The sequence below is a fragment of the Ailuropoda melanoleuca genome, chromosome 5 (assembly GCF_002007445.2).
Source record: "Ailuropoda melanoleuca isolate Jingjing chromosome 5, ASM200744v2, whole genome shotgun sequence".
NCBI lineage: Eukaryota > Metazoa > Chordata > Mammalia > Carnivora > Ursidae > Ailuropoda > Ailuropoda melanoleuca.
In genome coordinates, this window is record NC_048222.1 from 49207341 (window position 1) to 49219941 (window position 12601).

The 12601-nt window shown below is 55.0% G+C and overlaps 1 protein-coding gene across 3 annotated transcripts in view; it reads right to left on the reverse strand.

Moving 5' to 3' along the window:
* Positions 1-1821: 1821 nt before the first annotated feature.
* Positions 1822-12601, reverse strand: part of CGNL1 (cingulin like 1) — a 97628-nt gene continuing 86848 nt past the window's right edge. For 2 of the 3 annotated variants that reach the window (XM_034660926.1, XM_034660925.1), the window contains 5 exons: positions 7878-7961; positions 7102-7226; positions 6486-6594; positions 6020-6183; positions 1822-4958 (listed from right to left, as the gene is read on the reverse strand). In XM_034660926.1, coding sequence (XP_034516817.1) covers positions 4823-4958; positions 6020-6183; positions 6486-6594; positions 7102-7226; positions 7878-7961 — 618 coding nt within the window. In that variant the 3' untranslated portion in view covers positions 1822-4822. The remainder of the gene's footprint in view (positions 4959-6019; positions 6184-6485; positions 6595-7101; positions 7227-7877; positions 7962-12601) is intronic. The other variant, XM_002920673.4, reaches the window with a different exon arrangement.

A 12601-nucleotide genomic window follows, 5' to 3' on the forward strand; every position in this document is an offset into this window, starting at 1 on the left:
ATCTGCTACAGCACCTGGCCCAAGGTGGCAGGGTTCTACTCCCAGGGGGGCTCCCCACTCCAGATGTGACTTACGGCAAAACACCCAGCTTCTCCAAGCCTCAGATTCCTTACCTGCCCAAGTTTCTGCCTTTCTCATGAAATCGTTTAATTCTATTTACCCAGAAAACCTCTGGAATCCTCTCCCTATCCCCAAGGAGTCATCGACAATCTGTTGCGAGACCATGTGGGATTCCGCGGGGTGGGAAACTTGCAAGCGTCCCCCACACAATAGGTAGTACTGTTGAATGTCTTTTGGAAGCGTGCTGGCGCATTTTTTCCAGCCTTGATAAACCTGGCCGTGGGGCACACAGTCAAATCTCGCTTTGCTCACGGAGATAGGCGTGAATGCCCTCGATGGTTTTCAGTGCCCGGTATTTGACAGGTCTGAGAGCAGGGTCAAGGCATGCGGATTCCCCTGCAAAGCCTAGCACCCCACCTGCCTGTGGAGTTGTTCAGCCCCTGACGGGAACTGGCTGCCAGGTCATTTCCCCTTGTCATGTGAAAATTTAGAACACTTTCTGGTTAATGACTGTCTACCAACAAAGACAGGATCACTGCTGCTATCAACAAATTCAAGGAAGGAATGTCAAGAATGTGGAGGAGGGTGCCACAGGCCTGGAAGGACTTTTCCCTTTGGCTCTGGGCTCCCCTTAGGTCTCCTGGTGGGGGGACCAAGGAAAGGGGCCTGAATATAGTTTCAAAAGCAGGTAGTACCAAAAAGGGCACCTTGTACTACAAAGGATAAAATGATACCTCAATAAACCTGACCTTGAAGAAAAAAGCAAAGAGCGTTTATGCAAAACCTTTTGAGGACTTACTAAAATTAGAAAATCTCATTTATATCTGAGCTGCTCCCTCTAGTCAGAATAAGAGGAGCCCAGGGCTGCAGCACAGCTGCATGGGTGGATGTTTCCATCACCGGGGGCATCGAGGGGGCACTGGGGAGAGCTCTGGACAGGAAACAGCACCCCCTTGCAGGGGCCCAGAGAGTTTGGTGAAAAGCTGCACTGGAGGGTAGGCAGTGCTGTGGGAACCCACCAGGGCTGCTGAGGGACCCAGAGGAACAGGAAGCCAGGACCACCTTTAGGACCAGAGGCACAAGGGGGCGGTAGGGTCACCCAAGTCCTGTGGGAGCTGGAGTCAGGAGGGAACCCCTTCCCCCCACAGGAGCCACAGCCAAAAATGTTGCACGAAGCAGGGAATGATAACGGAGAAATATCCAACCCTTACCCGCCCCCATGGCTGACCCCCAACAGAGCAGCCATGGGTCATGGAGGGAGCCCAGGGCCTACAGGGATCGGCCTCCAGAGGACAGGGCAGAGAATGTATCTGAGGACAAAGAACAAGCTGTTTAGGTCCCTTTTGTGGAGAAGGAACCCTTTCCCGTAGAATGGGGACCCTAGTACCCGCTGTCAGCCTGCTATCGATCAAGAGATCATGTGTAAACTCGGCTGGTATGAGAACCCATTTTAATTTAGGAACAAGGAATAAACAGGGCGTGTCTGTTTATCCTCAGTTATGAACACACTTCCCATGTTGCCTTTTTCTGCAAATGGGCAGGCTGCATTTCTCAGAACATCACCATCTGCAGGCATATTAATTCTCCCAGTGTTTACCCCGGACCCGCGCCCGCCCTTCTAATTTCAGAAACCGGTTCCAGGCATGAAATGCCACCACGTTCCACTTCCTCAAGCAGCCTCCAGCCATTCACCTTGGATGTTTCTTGGGAGACACAGAGCCGAGCTCTGGCGAAAACAAGGGAGTCAAAATAATGGCAGAGTCAAGATTCCTGTCGGGTGACACCGTTTATTGAAAAGCAATCCGGCTTTATCCAGTTCACATACATGGAGGTAGCTGCCTGCAAACGTCTCTTCCCCATGACAAACGGAAGCAATCGAACATCCCCAAAGCCAACGCGCAGCAGAAGAGCCTCTTGCCTTTGTCAAAGGGGACTCCGAAGCAGGAAAAAAATTATAAAGATATACGATGATTGTCTCCTCGGCATTGCATCTGGCCACATATTGGTTCATTAAATAAAATATTTTCTTTTCAAGCTAGCTAAAGAAAATATTCTTGAGTGGGGTTAGTTCTTAAAGCAATAAACAGGAAAAAAAATGAGTATATAATAAAATCAAAGAATGATAGAATGCCAGAGCTGGAAAGGACCCTGCCCTGCAGTCCTCATTTATTCCAGACCATCTTGGGCTATGAGAGCACATGCCCAATCAAGGTCACCCCTGTCAAGGTCACCAGGGCAAGAAGAGTGAGGACTTGAAAACATCTCTCAAGGCCCAGTCTGACGTTTTTCCCACCGCACTACCGCACAGCTTGCCGCCAGCGCCACGCCCATGTACGAGAATGCCTTTGTTAACATTTACAAATGGCCCATCTTTTACCGTTTAAGGATGCAACCCTTTTGAACAGGGGTCTCTGTTCTCTTTCCAAGGGCACTTTGGCTTCCTGCAGCCAGCCTCATGGCAACCATGAGGAACCGGCCAGAAACAGTGACTTTCTCACAAACCCAAGATAGATACTCACCACCCCCCCAAAGTTCTTGCACCTCTAACCTTCTCCTCTCCCATCTAGTTATGAGGGGGTGGAGGCATTTTTAGGCAGACTTCTTGGCAAATAGCTAATGACAGTGGCAGCAGCAGGGAAATCAGGAATATATTGAGAGTCGGAGAACCCCCTGGGAATTCCAGTGAGTCAGGCTTGTTGTGTCCCCAAAAGGACAGAGGGTCTCCAGGGCTGGGTATGGAAGGGCTCGGCCTCTGTGTCCGTTGGTATGACTATTGTCCTGCATCGCAGGAGGGGATTTGGGTCTGTTTTATTCGCTGTTTTCCCAGTGCCAAGGACTGTGTCTGACACATGGGGGACGCCCACTAAATATTGGCTCAATGAATGAATGGCGAAAGGGAGGACTCTCTCCTCACCTCACATGAGTAAGCAGATGCAAGAAGCACCCCACACCAGCAGCGGCGGAGCAGGGCTTGGCTGTCCTGGCCCCAGTGGCCTCACCTGCTGGGGGGGGGTGACACCCACACTTAAAGCAGGCTGATCCCTCTGAATCCTGTTCAGTGGGCTCTGACGCGGGGTAGCTAGGGCACTGAAGCTCCCTGCCCCTCACGGTAACTGTCATGGAGTTCTCAGGTCCATGGGTTTCCTGTCTCTGGGGGTACCTGGGGACACTGCCGACCCAACTGAACACGACCCGTGTATACACACGTCCTATGTGGTTCTCTCCCTGGCCGTGGCCCTACTGAGCCGCCTCGTCTACACCCTGGCCCTGACCTGTGGGGGCCCAGCTGTGACTGGACTTGGCCTCCAAGCATACCCGGGACCGGTCCCAGTGGGAGGTGACACCAGGAAGGCCAGGAGGGATACTGTAAGACTGGCATCCGGGACCGGTCCCAGTGGGAGGTGACACCAGGAAGGCCAGGAGGGATACTGTAAGACTGCAAGTGCCCCATTCCATGCCCCCTGTAATGCTGCCCCAGCAACGTGGCCTCGCCGCAGACCTCACCCAATCCCAGTTACTTGGTGCCTGGTGCCAGCGCACGTCCCTCTTGTCCCAGGAAGCAAGGAGGAGTCTTCCAGTCTCTACAGACACACCTCCTGTCTGACTTTCCCCCCCTTGCTTTCCTGACATAAACTCAAGAACTGGCTCCATCTGCCCCTCGTCTATACATGCCCCGGCTTTCGCGAACTTCCCTCTTCCTTCCTCCCCACACCCACACACGCCTGCTCACCTCCTCTCCTCTCTCTCCCCAGGACCTTCCTGGACACCGCCTACCTCTTCCTCACACCCTCCCACTCCCCACCCAGCAACCACTGGCCAGAGGAGGTGACTTGGAGGCCTGACGTGGATGGAGGGAGGAAAGGACCAATAAGAAATGACAGGAGGACCCCACCCCTCCAGAAACCAAGTCATTTGTCAAAAACCTTACTTCTGAGTCTCCCCACCCCAACTGCGGAAAAGAAATTGCAGTTGGTGACTGGGAATTGGTCTCACCACGGTTCAGAATTATATCAACATTCTAGATAAAACGACTAAGCAGGGCCACAGACACCCGTGACCTTCTGACTTTCTCTCCCTCCGTAAGTTGTTCACCAAGACCACTTGCGTTTCTCTTCTCGGGATTAATTGTCCCCTATCACCACGGTTCCTTTTATCCAACTCTGATGTACCCTACCCTCTCTCTCATCTCTGTGTCTTAATACTTAAAACCTAGTAGCTCCATGTTTTAAAAAAATAGTAAGACAGATGAGTGGAGTTTCCAAACAAGCCACCCTACGGAGATTCTGTAGGATTCCGCAATGGAACAGCCGCAGCCCAGGAGGATCCAGATTCAAATATGTGCAGTCTATACATCGTCTCCTCCCCTGCACAATGGCTATGAAATAACTGTCATTTTGGACCCTTTTCCTTGGCCGGGGAGGGAGGAGGGGGCAGGAGCGCCCCTGAAAAGCGGAGAAGCAGACAGCGGTGCAGAATCGGGGCTTCCTCCTGCCCAAACAGACCCTCCAGGCTCAGTGAGTGGCGGCTCCTATGCCTCAGGCGACAACATTTAAACTGCTGCCTGTCCGAGCTAGGAGAGGTGCGCCCCCACTCGGAGACCCCAGGAGGAATGCATTCCGATGCATTCCAGGAGGAATGCCTGCTCACGGGTCTCCGGTCTCCGCCCGCATGGACGCTGCCTCTCCTGCTCCCCGCTGCCGGCGGCGGACTGCTGGGCCCTGCGGTATGACGACAGGCCGCCGCCGCAGCCCTGGAAGGGGCCTCAGATCTGGCTGGTGGCGGTGCTGTCCCTGGGGAAGGTGTAGCTCAGCGGCGCCTCATGGAGGCTCCCTCCGTCCGTACTGAGGTCGTCATCATCCGTGTCGTCCAGCACCTTGCTCGGCAGCTTCTTGAGTCTGCTGAAACAACAGGGGGCATGTGTCCTGGCCCTGGGCTGCAGCATGTCTCTCATCAGGAGTGAAGGAAGGGTCTGGGGTTCCTGTCTCTCCACCCCACTGGCGAGCACAGAAGCCCGTGACCCGGTCTGCACCCGACAGTTCCTACAGCATCAGGGGGCAAACTGCCCGTGGGCGGCTGGTGTCGCCAGGGAGGGCTGGACAAGACCGGGACAAGTTCAGTAGTCCTGATCTTTCCTTTCGCCTCAAGCTACGGTGTATCTCGTCAGGGTGCTGTTATTGATCCCGTCTTAATTAAAAATGTTGATATCTTATTTACCATGGGTTGTTTGCATTCACTTTTTATAATATCACATTAATTATCTATCTTGATTACTGAGATTTTTGGTGCCCCCTTAAATGGTGCACCCTAATGCCAGCCCCGGGGCCAGGCTCTTGACGGGCCCTATTTAGAGGATTCTCAACAGGCTGGCGTCTTCTGTCCATTTACAAGAGAGCCACCTAAGCTGCCAGTATAGTCAGCCTCCGAGAGAGGCTCAGCTCTGTGGGTGAGCCTAATCTCACCCTCACCCCAATGACCCTGGGGCAGGAAAAATGACCTCCACACCCCAGGGCCCTTCCAATCATGGCAGGGGAGATTTAGAGGCAGCTCTCTCCTGAGATCAGGCCCAAGATCGGCTAGTCTTTATGAGGATATGAACCCACACCTTATCTTATTTCTCCCTAAAAGCAGGAGTCCTAAGGGCCAGTCGAGGAGCTGCCCCCTCCAGGGTGGTATGAGCTAGGCCTCTCGCTCTGAGCCTCAGTTTCCCCTTATGGACAAGAGGGATGAAATCTGCCCGTCTGTCAGCAGAGGACTGGGATGACACACGTGAGATCCTACTGAACACGTGGGGTGACCAAAGTGGACGTGGCCACTCTCAACTCTCGGATGGGATAACCCTGAGAGGTGATGACAAGGAACTGGCATCAGACACCAGCAGCGAGACTGCCCTGAGAGTGTTGGGCTCTCCTCAGATGTCAGGGGGATCAGGGTCCCCGGCGGGGCCGCCACCCTCGCCCACCTCAGGTCCTTCTTCATGGCGCTGAGCTGTCCCTGCAGCTGCTCGTTCACATCCATCTGCTCCTCCAGCTCCCTCTGCAGCTTCTTTTTAGAACTTTCTAGTCTGTCGATCTCCTCCTCCGCCTCCTCCACTTGTCGCTTCATGGCTTTCAAGCGCAAGCTCAGCTGCATGGGGAGAGAAGGCCGGTTGAGGGGCTGGTCGCCCTGCCTAGCGGGGAGGGAGAAGAGCCCAGCAGAGAGGAGCCAGCGGTCTAGCCACCATCCCCCCAGGTGACCAACAGGTGGCAAAGGGAGCAAGCAGTCTCAGCTCAGGGGCTGAGGGCTGCCGAACCCACTGCTAAAGCAGGCAAGAAAGGCCCCGTTGTTCTACGATGTACCTGGGGACAGGGAAGACAGGACTCGGTGTCTACAACTCCATCACCCCCCGCCTCGGGCGGAAAATCCCATCTGAGAATGAGGGTCCTCACCTGGTCCTTCTGATCAGTCAGCGACAGGTGCTCGTCATCCACTTGCATCACCAGCTCCTTCACCTTCCGCTCCAGCCGGCGGTTGCTGAACTGCAGGCTGGCCCGGTCCCTGGAAGGGCAGGGGGAACAGAACCGAGGACCCTCTCATGCAGCCCCACAGAAGGCCCTGGCTGTGGAGGAAAGGGCTGTGATCACCGAGCTAGTTGCAGAGAATCTGCTGGAAAGGAGTGCAGCCCTCTGATCCCAAGTGCCTTCCACCCACCGGGGGGTGGGGGGGGTCCTGCTCACCTGAGACAGCACTGGGCCTCTGCTCCAGTACCTCTGGCCTCTAATCCAGCTCAAACTCAGTAGCTGATGAGGCAGCCGGGCTTACCGAGGGTGGAAAGGAGCAGCCGGCACAGTGCGGACGCTGTGGGCTCAGGCGTGGGGGTCCTGCATGATAGTCCACCGACCATAATTCAGCCCGGCTACCTTCCCCAGTCCTTATTGACATAGGTCTTGCCTTTCTCGTCTATCGTACTTGCTCTACCTTCCTCACACGAAGGCTCATGAGGACAGGAAGAGACACAATGGGCACTCGCTCTGTAGTGTGACTGCCACTGCTGGCAGGGCTCACCTCTCCTCGCTCTCCAGACGGTCCTCCAGCTCAGCAATCCTGGCCTCCATCTGCACCACCAGCCCCTCTTTGCTGGACCTGTAAGAGCCTTCCAGGTGGATAATCCGGCTCTTTAAGTCCTTGTTCTAGAATCAGACAGGGATGCTGTGAGGGGATGTCTGCCACGCTTTCTGTGCAGGGTAGAGGACAGGGTGGGGCCAGCTCATGGTCAGCAACTGCAGTGACCCTGTCCTCCACACAGGATGCATGGCCCCGGGGGACCGGGGGAAGCAGGCATGCCTCCAGGGAAAGGGCTTGCACTCAGCTCCGGGCAGGCTAAGAGAAGAGAGTCTATCACATTCCGTCAGGACCCCAAGTGAAATCTTTGGCAGTCATAGGACTCCTGGATGTCAGGCAAACAGGCGTGGCCTTGTTTTTGTATAAACCTATGGGGGAGGTGGGGATGGCAGGAGAAACAGGCTCCTTCGCCAACATCATATATGATATTCAGTGAAGAATTTACATGAATAGCATTCCAATAAGTCTGATGGCAACTCATGGCTCTTTTTCATTCCCTTTACATCAGAATTTAGCCCTCTTAGGATCTAAAAGACGCCACCCACAATTCCTCCTCCCCCAGCTGCTCAACCTCCAAGTAGATTTAATGTTACTGGGAAAACCGCTCTGGAAAAGGCCTTCAGAACACCTCCGCCCTCAGGTGAGTTAGGCCCCAGAGTTCTTGGGGTGCCATGCAAAGGAGACCCTGCTGAGGGGGTCTAATCCAAGCTCAGCCTCACCTGCCTCTCGAGGGAAATCTTGTCACACTCCAAGTCCTGCTTGACAGCTCTCTCCTGCAGAAGCTCGCTCCGCATCTGCTCCAGCTGCACCAAGGAGAACAAAGCCCGGCAGTTAGAGGGGCAGTCTCTGTGTCCTTCGTGCTGACATGGTCCGTGGGTACCGAATTCCAACCACCAAGCCAGCTTCTCTTCATCATGCCGTCTCCTCTTGCAGGCAGGAGCCTTTCTTAGATACGCTTGGTTTCGTGATGATTGCAAAGACGATACAAACGACAGGAATGGTTGTAGCAAACCCTGATGTTATGGGCTGAATGGTGGCCCCCCAAAAAGATATGAAGTCCTGACCCCTAGTACCTAAGATATGACCGTACTTGGAAATAGGGTTTTTACAGACAAGCTCAAATGAGGTCATTAGGGTGGGCCCTAATCCAATATGACTGGTGGCCTTATTAAAAAGAGAGACACAGAGAGAATGCCACCACGTGAGGTCAGAGGGTTGGAGGGAGGCATCTATCATCAGGGAATGCCGAAGAGGCAGAAAGCTGCCAGAAGCCTGGAAGAAGCAACAGAGAATTCTCCCACAGGTCCAAGGGGAGCATGGCTCTGCTGACACTGAGTTCATTTCCATTGTTCTAGGCCACCCCATTGGTGGCACTTTGTTACAGCAGCTCCAGAAAATGTATTCACCTGCTTAGCACTCCACAGGCACTGTTATGTCCCCACAACAACCCCAGGAAGTAGGTAATCCCGTCTCTGCGGAGGGCCCTGCGGCTGGAGAAGCTCGTGACCTTGCGTGGTGGCCAACCATCCCAGCCAGCCCGGCCAGCTCAGAGGATGTTCTCAGGGCACAGAGCTTCCAATGCTAACACTAAGCATCCAGGCCAACGGGGATGAGTCAGTGATCTGACCTGCCCCAGAGCTACACAACTAGTAAGAGCAGGGAAGCTAGCACTCCTCTTAGCTCCTGACAGCCGGCAACAAGTTCAAACTTCAGAAAAGCCTTCTACACTTAGCCTATCTCGGACGCTGCTAGATTTCTCCCTTCGTGTGCCAGAAACAAGTCAGCAAGAACACTGGGTAGCTCCAGGTGACCTGGCGAAGGCTAAACGTTACTGAGGATTTCGTCTATGTTAATAGGAAATGAGACTAGCAGAGCAGTACCCAGAAAGAAATCCCATGGCCTGCCTCTGTTCCCCAATCCCCAGCGGGCTTTCAGCAGCTGTGACAGGAGCCCCAGACCCTGTTCCCAGGACTCTCCAGCAGAGGGCAGCCTGAAGAAGCCGGGAGAACCTATGGAGTGAACCAGTAAAATAACACACCACCCCTTCCTTCATAGGGTGGGGGTTCAGCCTGGGTAAGAGATGCACCCACGAGTGTCCCTGGATGCCTGGGGTGCACCTATAACAGTCTCACCGGCCTCATCTCCACCTGCATTTTCACCACCTGCGCAAGCACCTGAGTAAGGGAAAAGCCCACCCCTCCCCCACCCTCTGCCCGGAAGGGGGGTGGTGCAGATAATAAGAAAATAAGAGGAAACATGACCCTGCTGGGCCAGGCTTGCATCTGCTCCCATCTCCCGCTGTCTCTGCCATGATGCAGGCACAGGACAAGCAGTGTGGTGTGGGTGGCCCAGAGTGGGTGACAGGGAGTGCTGAGGAAGGAGGCTGGTGATGGGCAGGGTCTGGACCCGGAGGAGGCTGGGACTCTGCCCACAGGTAAGGGAGTACCTGGGTGGCCAAAACAAAAAAAAAACGCTCACATTTTTGCATCTCTGACCGGCAGGCTTGTAAGTCAGGGGGATTCAGAATTCTACTGCGGGGGACACTGATGCCTAGGGCAGTGATACATGTGACCAGAGACAGCAGGACTAGAACCCAGACCAAGCCTACTCACAGTCCACTACGCTGCCTGCCCTGGCTCTCTGGACCAACTTGGTGCAAAGGCTTCACACAGATCTAGGGTTCAAATACAGCAGTCATGTAAAAACCAAGACGTGGGAAGAAGGCAATCTCCTTAGGGCACCTTGTACGCAGCAGGGAAAAAATGCCAGCAATGCTAAGGGTCAGCACTAAGGGCAGAGCACGCAGAATTCCACCTGAGGCCTGGCTCCTACCCTGCCTGGCCCCAGAGCCCTCGAGAATCACCTGTTACAAAGGGGCTGGAATATTCCTGTAACTGCCATATAAGTACTAAGTCCACAGCTAACGAATGCAGGCTCACAGCCCCGCTGCAAGCGTAGCCTCTAACCCGGCCGAGGCACGACACGGAGCACGGAGGACGTCAGCACGCTGGGCCACGGGACTGCCATGTGCCTCGCGGGGGAGAGTGTTCTGTTCACGCCCCAGGGGCAGAGGCCAGGCCTTCGCGGAGAACACAGTTAAACTGTCACTGGGATGGGAATTCATGACATGGGCAGTGGTCTGGCTTCTCCTCTGGCTCGGAGTTCACTTGTGTGTGACCTCAGCCACCTCACCTCTGGGATGCAGACTCGTTTCTAACTCGAGGCGCTTGAATGAGCCAGCCTGCGAAGGCCCTTCGAGGTGGCCGATCACACTGTGAAAGCACATTCTGGGAGGTGCTGTGTGGCTCTTCCCTTGAGGAAGCCAGTGGCCCCTGCCCCCATTCTCCAGCTAGAGTAGCCGCCCCATCTCTCCAGACACCGAGGGGTGTCCCTGGAAAGGACATGCACGTACTTGCGTGCTAGGGCACAGCTGGTCTTGGAATGACAGGATGGGTGCGTTCCTTCGTTCCAACGACGTTATCAGCCCTAGGACACTGACAAAGACCAGCATAGGACCTGCTCTCATTGTAGCCTCGTGGGGGACAAACGAATAAGTCCCATACGTGTGGCACACAGCAGTGGTCACAGCACAGGCACAGAGGGCCAGGGAAAGGGCCCCTCAGCTGTGACCCACCTGAGAGGCCAGGCTCAGGCCGGGTAGAGAAAGCGGCGGGAGAGGGAACACAGCAGCGGGAGAGGGGACAGGGAGCAGTTCCACAGCTGTTATTACATGGTGACAAGAGCGAGTGTGGATCGCACTTACTAAGGGAAGTCTTGAGCATTTTTACAACGCTGTTCATTTAGCCCTCAGCCCCCGGAGGAGGTGGGTCCTGTACCAGCCCCATCACCCCCTAGAGTCCAGGAGAGGCTGCAGACAGGCGCAGAGACCAAGTGGCACCAGCTGAAGCCACGGGCCTGATGAGCTCCCCAGGACAACTGTATGAAGAACGAGGAGGCCACAGAGCTGTGCCCCGGGGAGCACCCCTCCCGCCCCCGCCGATCTCCCATTAGGGGAGACTGGGACGAAACCAGGACACCGCCCTGTCCCATAAGCCAAGAAGGGTGAGGACTGAGGAAGGTCAGGCGGAACAAGACTGGGGAAAAGCACCCGAGCTAGACAAGAAGTCGGCTCTGGAGGGCTCAGCAGAGAGGGGAAGCCTAGCACAGAAACTGGGAAGGCGCCAGGCGCGAAGAGGTGGGTAAACGCCTCTCCTAGGACTCTGGCGGTGAGGAGATGGCCCCAAAGAGGGTTGCAATAGAGGCACCTGTTAACAGGCGGGGGTGAGCATCACGGAGAAGGGGAAGTTACAGGTGCTGGATGGTTAACGAGAAGGGAGTTGGACAAGGAGACTGACCGTGTATGGGGAGAAACAGGCTGCAGACCCAGTGCTGGGAGCAGCATGGAGTGGAAGAGAACTTTCTGAGCCTCTGAGAGAGGGAGCATAATGCAGGACTTAGGGGAGGCAGGCTCCTGTAGCTCAGAGGCATGGGAGGGAGGGAGGGTAGGGAGTGAAAGGAAATTATTTCTCCAAAGGTGGGGGACAGGAAGAACAGTGAGCTTGTAGAGAGAGAAAGAAATTTAGAAATTTAGTTGCTGTGAGGCATTAGGCTGAAAAATACCAAAAGACACTAAAAGGCCAGCAGAGTGGAGGCAAGGGTGTGGTTGGAGCTGTATACAGCATCTGTTTTTAGGGGGTCGGGTGGTGGTTTCTGCAGCTGTGCTCCAGGCCTGAGGACCGAGGAGGGAAACATCAAGAATCAAAAGCTCCTGGTGACATACCTGGGGCGACTGCGAGTGTCCTGGGCATGTCTGGGCCCATCAGTCCTCCTGCTACCCTCTGAGGCAGATGCTATCACCCCATTTCCCAAGTGGAAGGTTCAGGAACGTTGGAAGCAGCTTTGGAATTCTAACCCAGGCTTTCTGGCTGAAAATCATTCACTCCTTTACTCCCTCTTGGCAAACGTGGAAGACCCAGGTCTCCCAATGAAGGGGAAATCGTACAAGGAGAGCGCATTCTGGAGGGGACTTCCACAGTGGAGTGGAGTGGGGCAGACAAGCTCCAGGGAGGAATTCAAGGACCACCAAGGGGCTGTGCAGCACTGGGCCCAGACTGGAAGTTCAGGAAAACCCCTGTGACTCAAAGCAGGCAGCCAGTGGCCCACGTCTTACTTCCTCGGTGCCACTGATTGGAAAATCTGGGTCCTGCTAGGAATGGGGCCTCCTAGTGCAGAGGAGGACTCAGGGGGGCAGCATCCCAGAGGTCTCCTCAGGTTCAAGACCTCCCTGGAGGGATGTCTGGGGGGCTCAGTCGTTAAGCATCTGCCTTCAGCTCAGGTCATGATCTCAGGGTCCTGGGATCGAGTCCTGCATCGGGCTCCCTGCTCAGGAGTCCTGCATCGGGCTCCTTGGTTTCTTCTCCCTCTGCCTGCCACTTCCACTGCT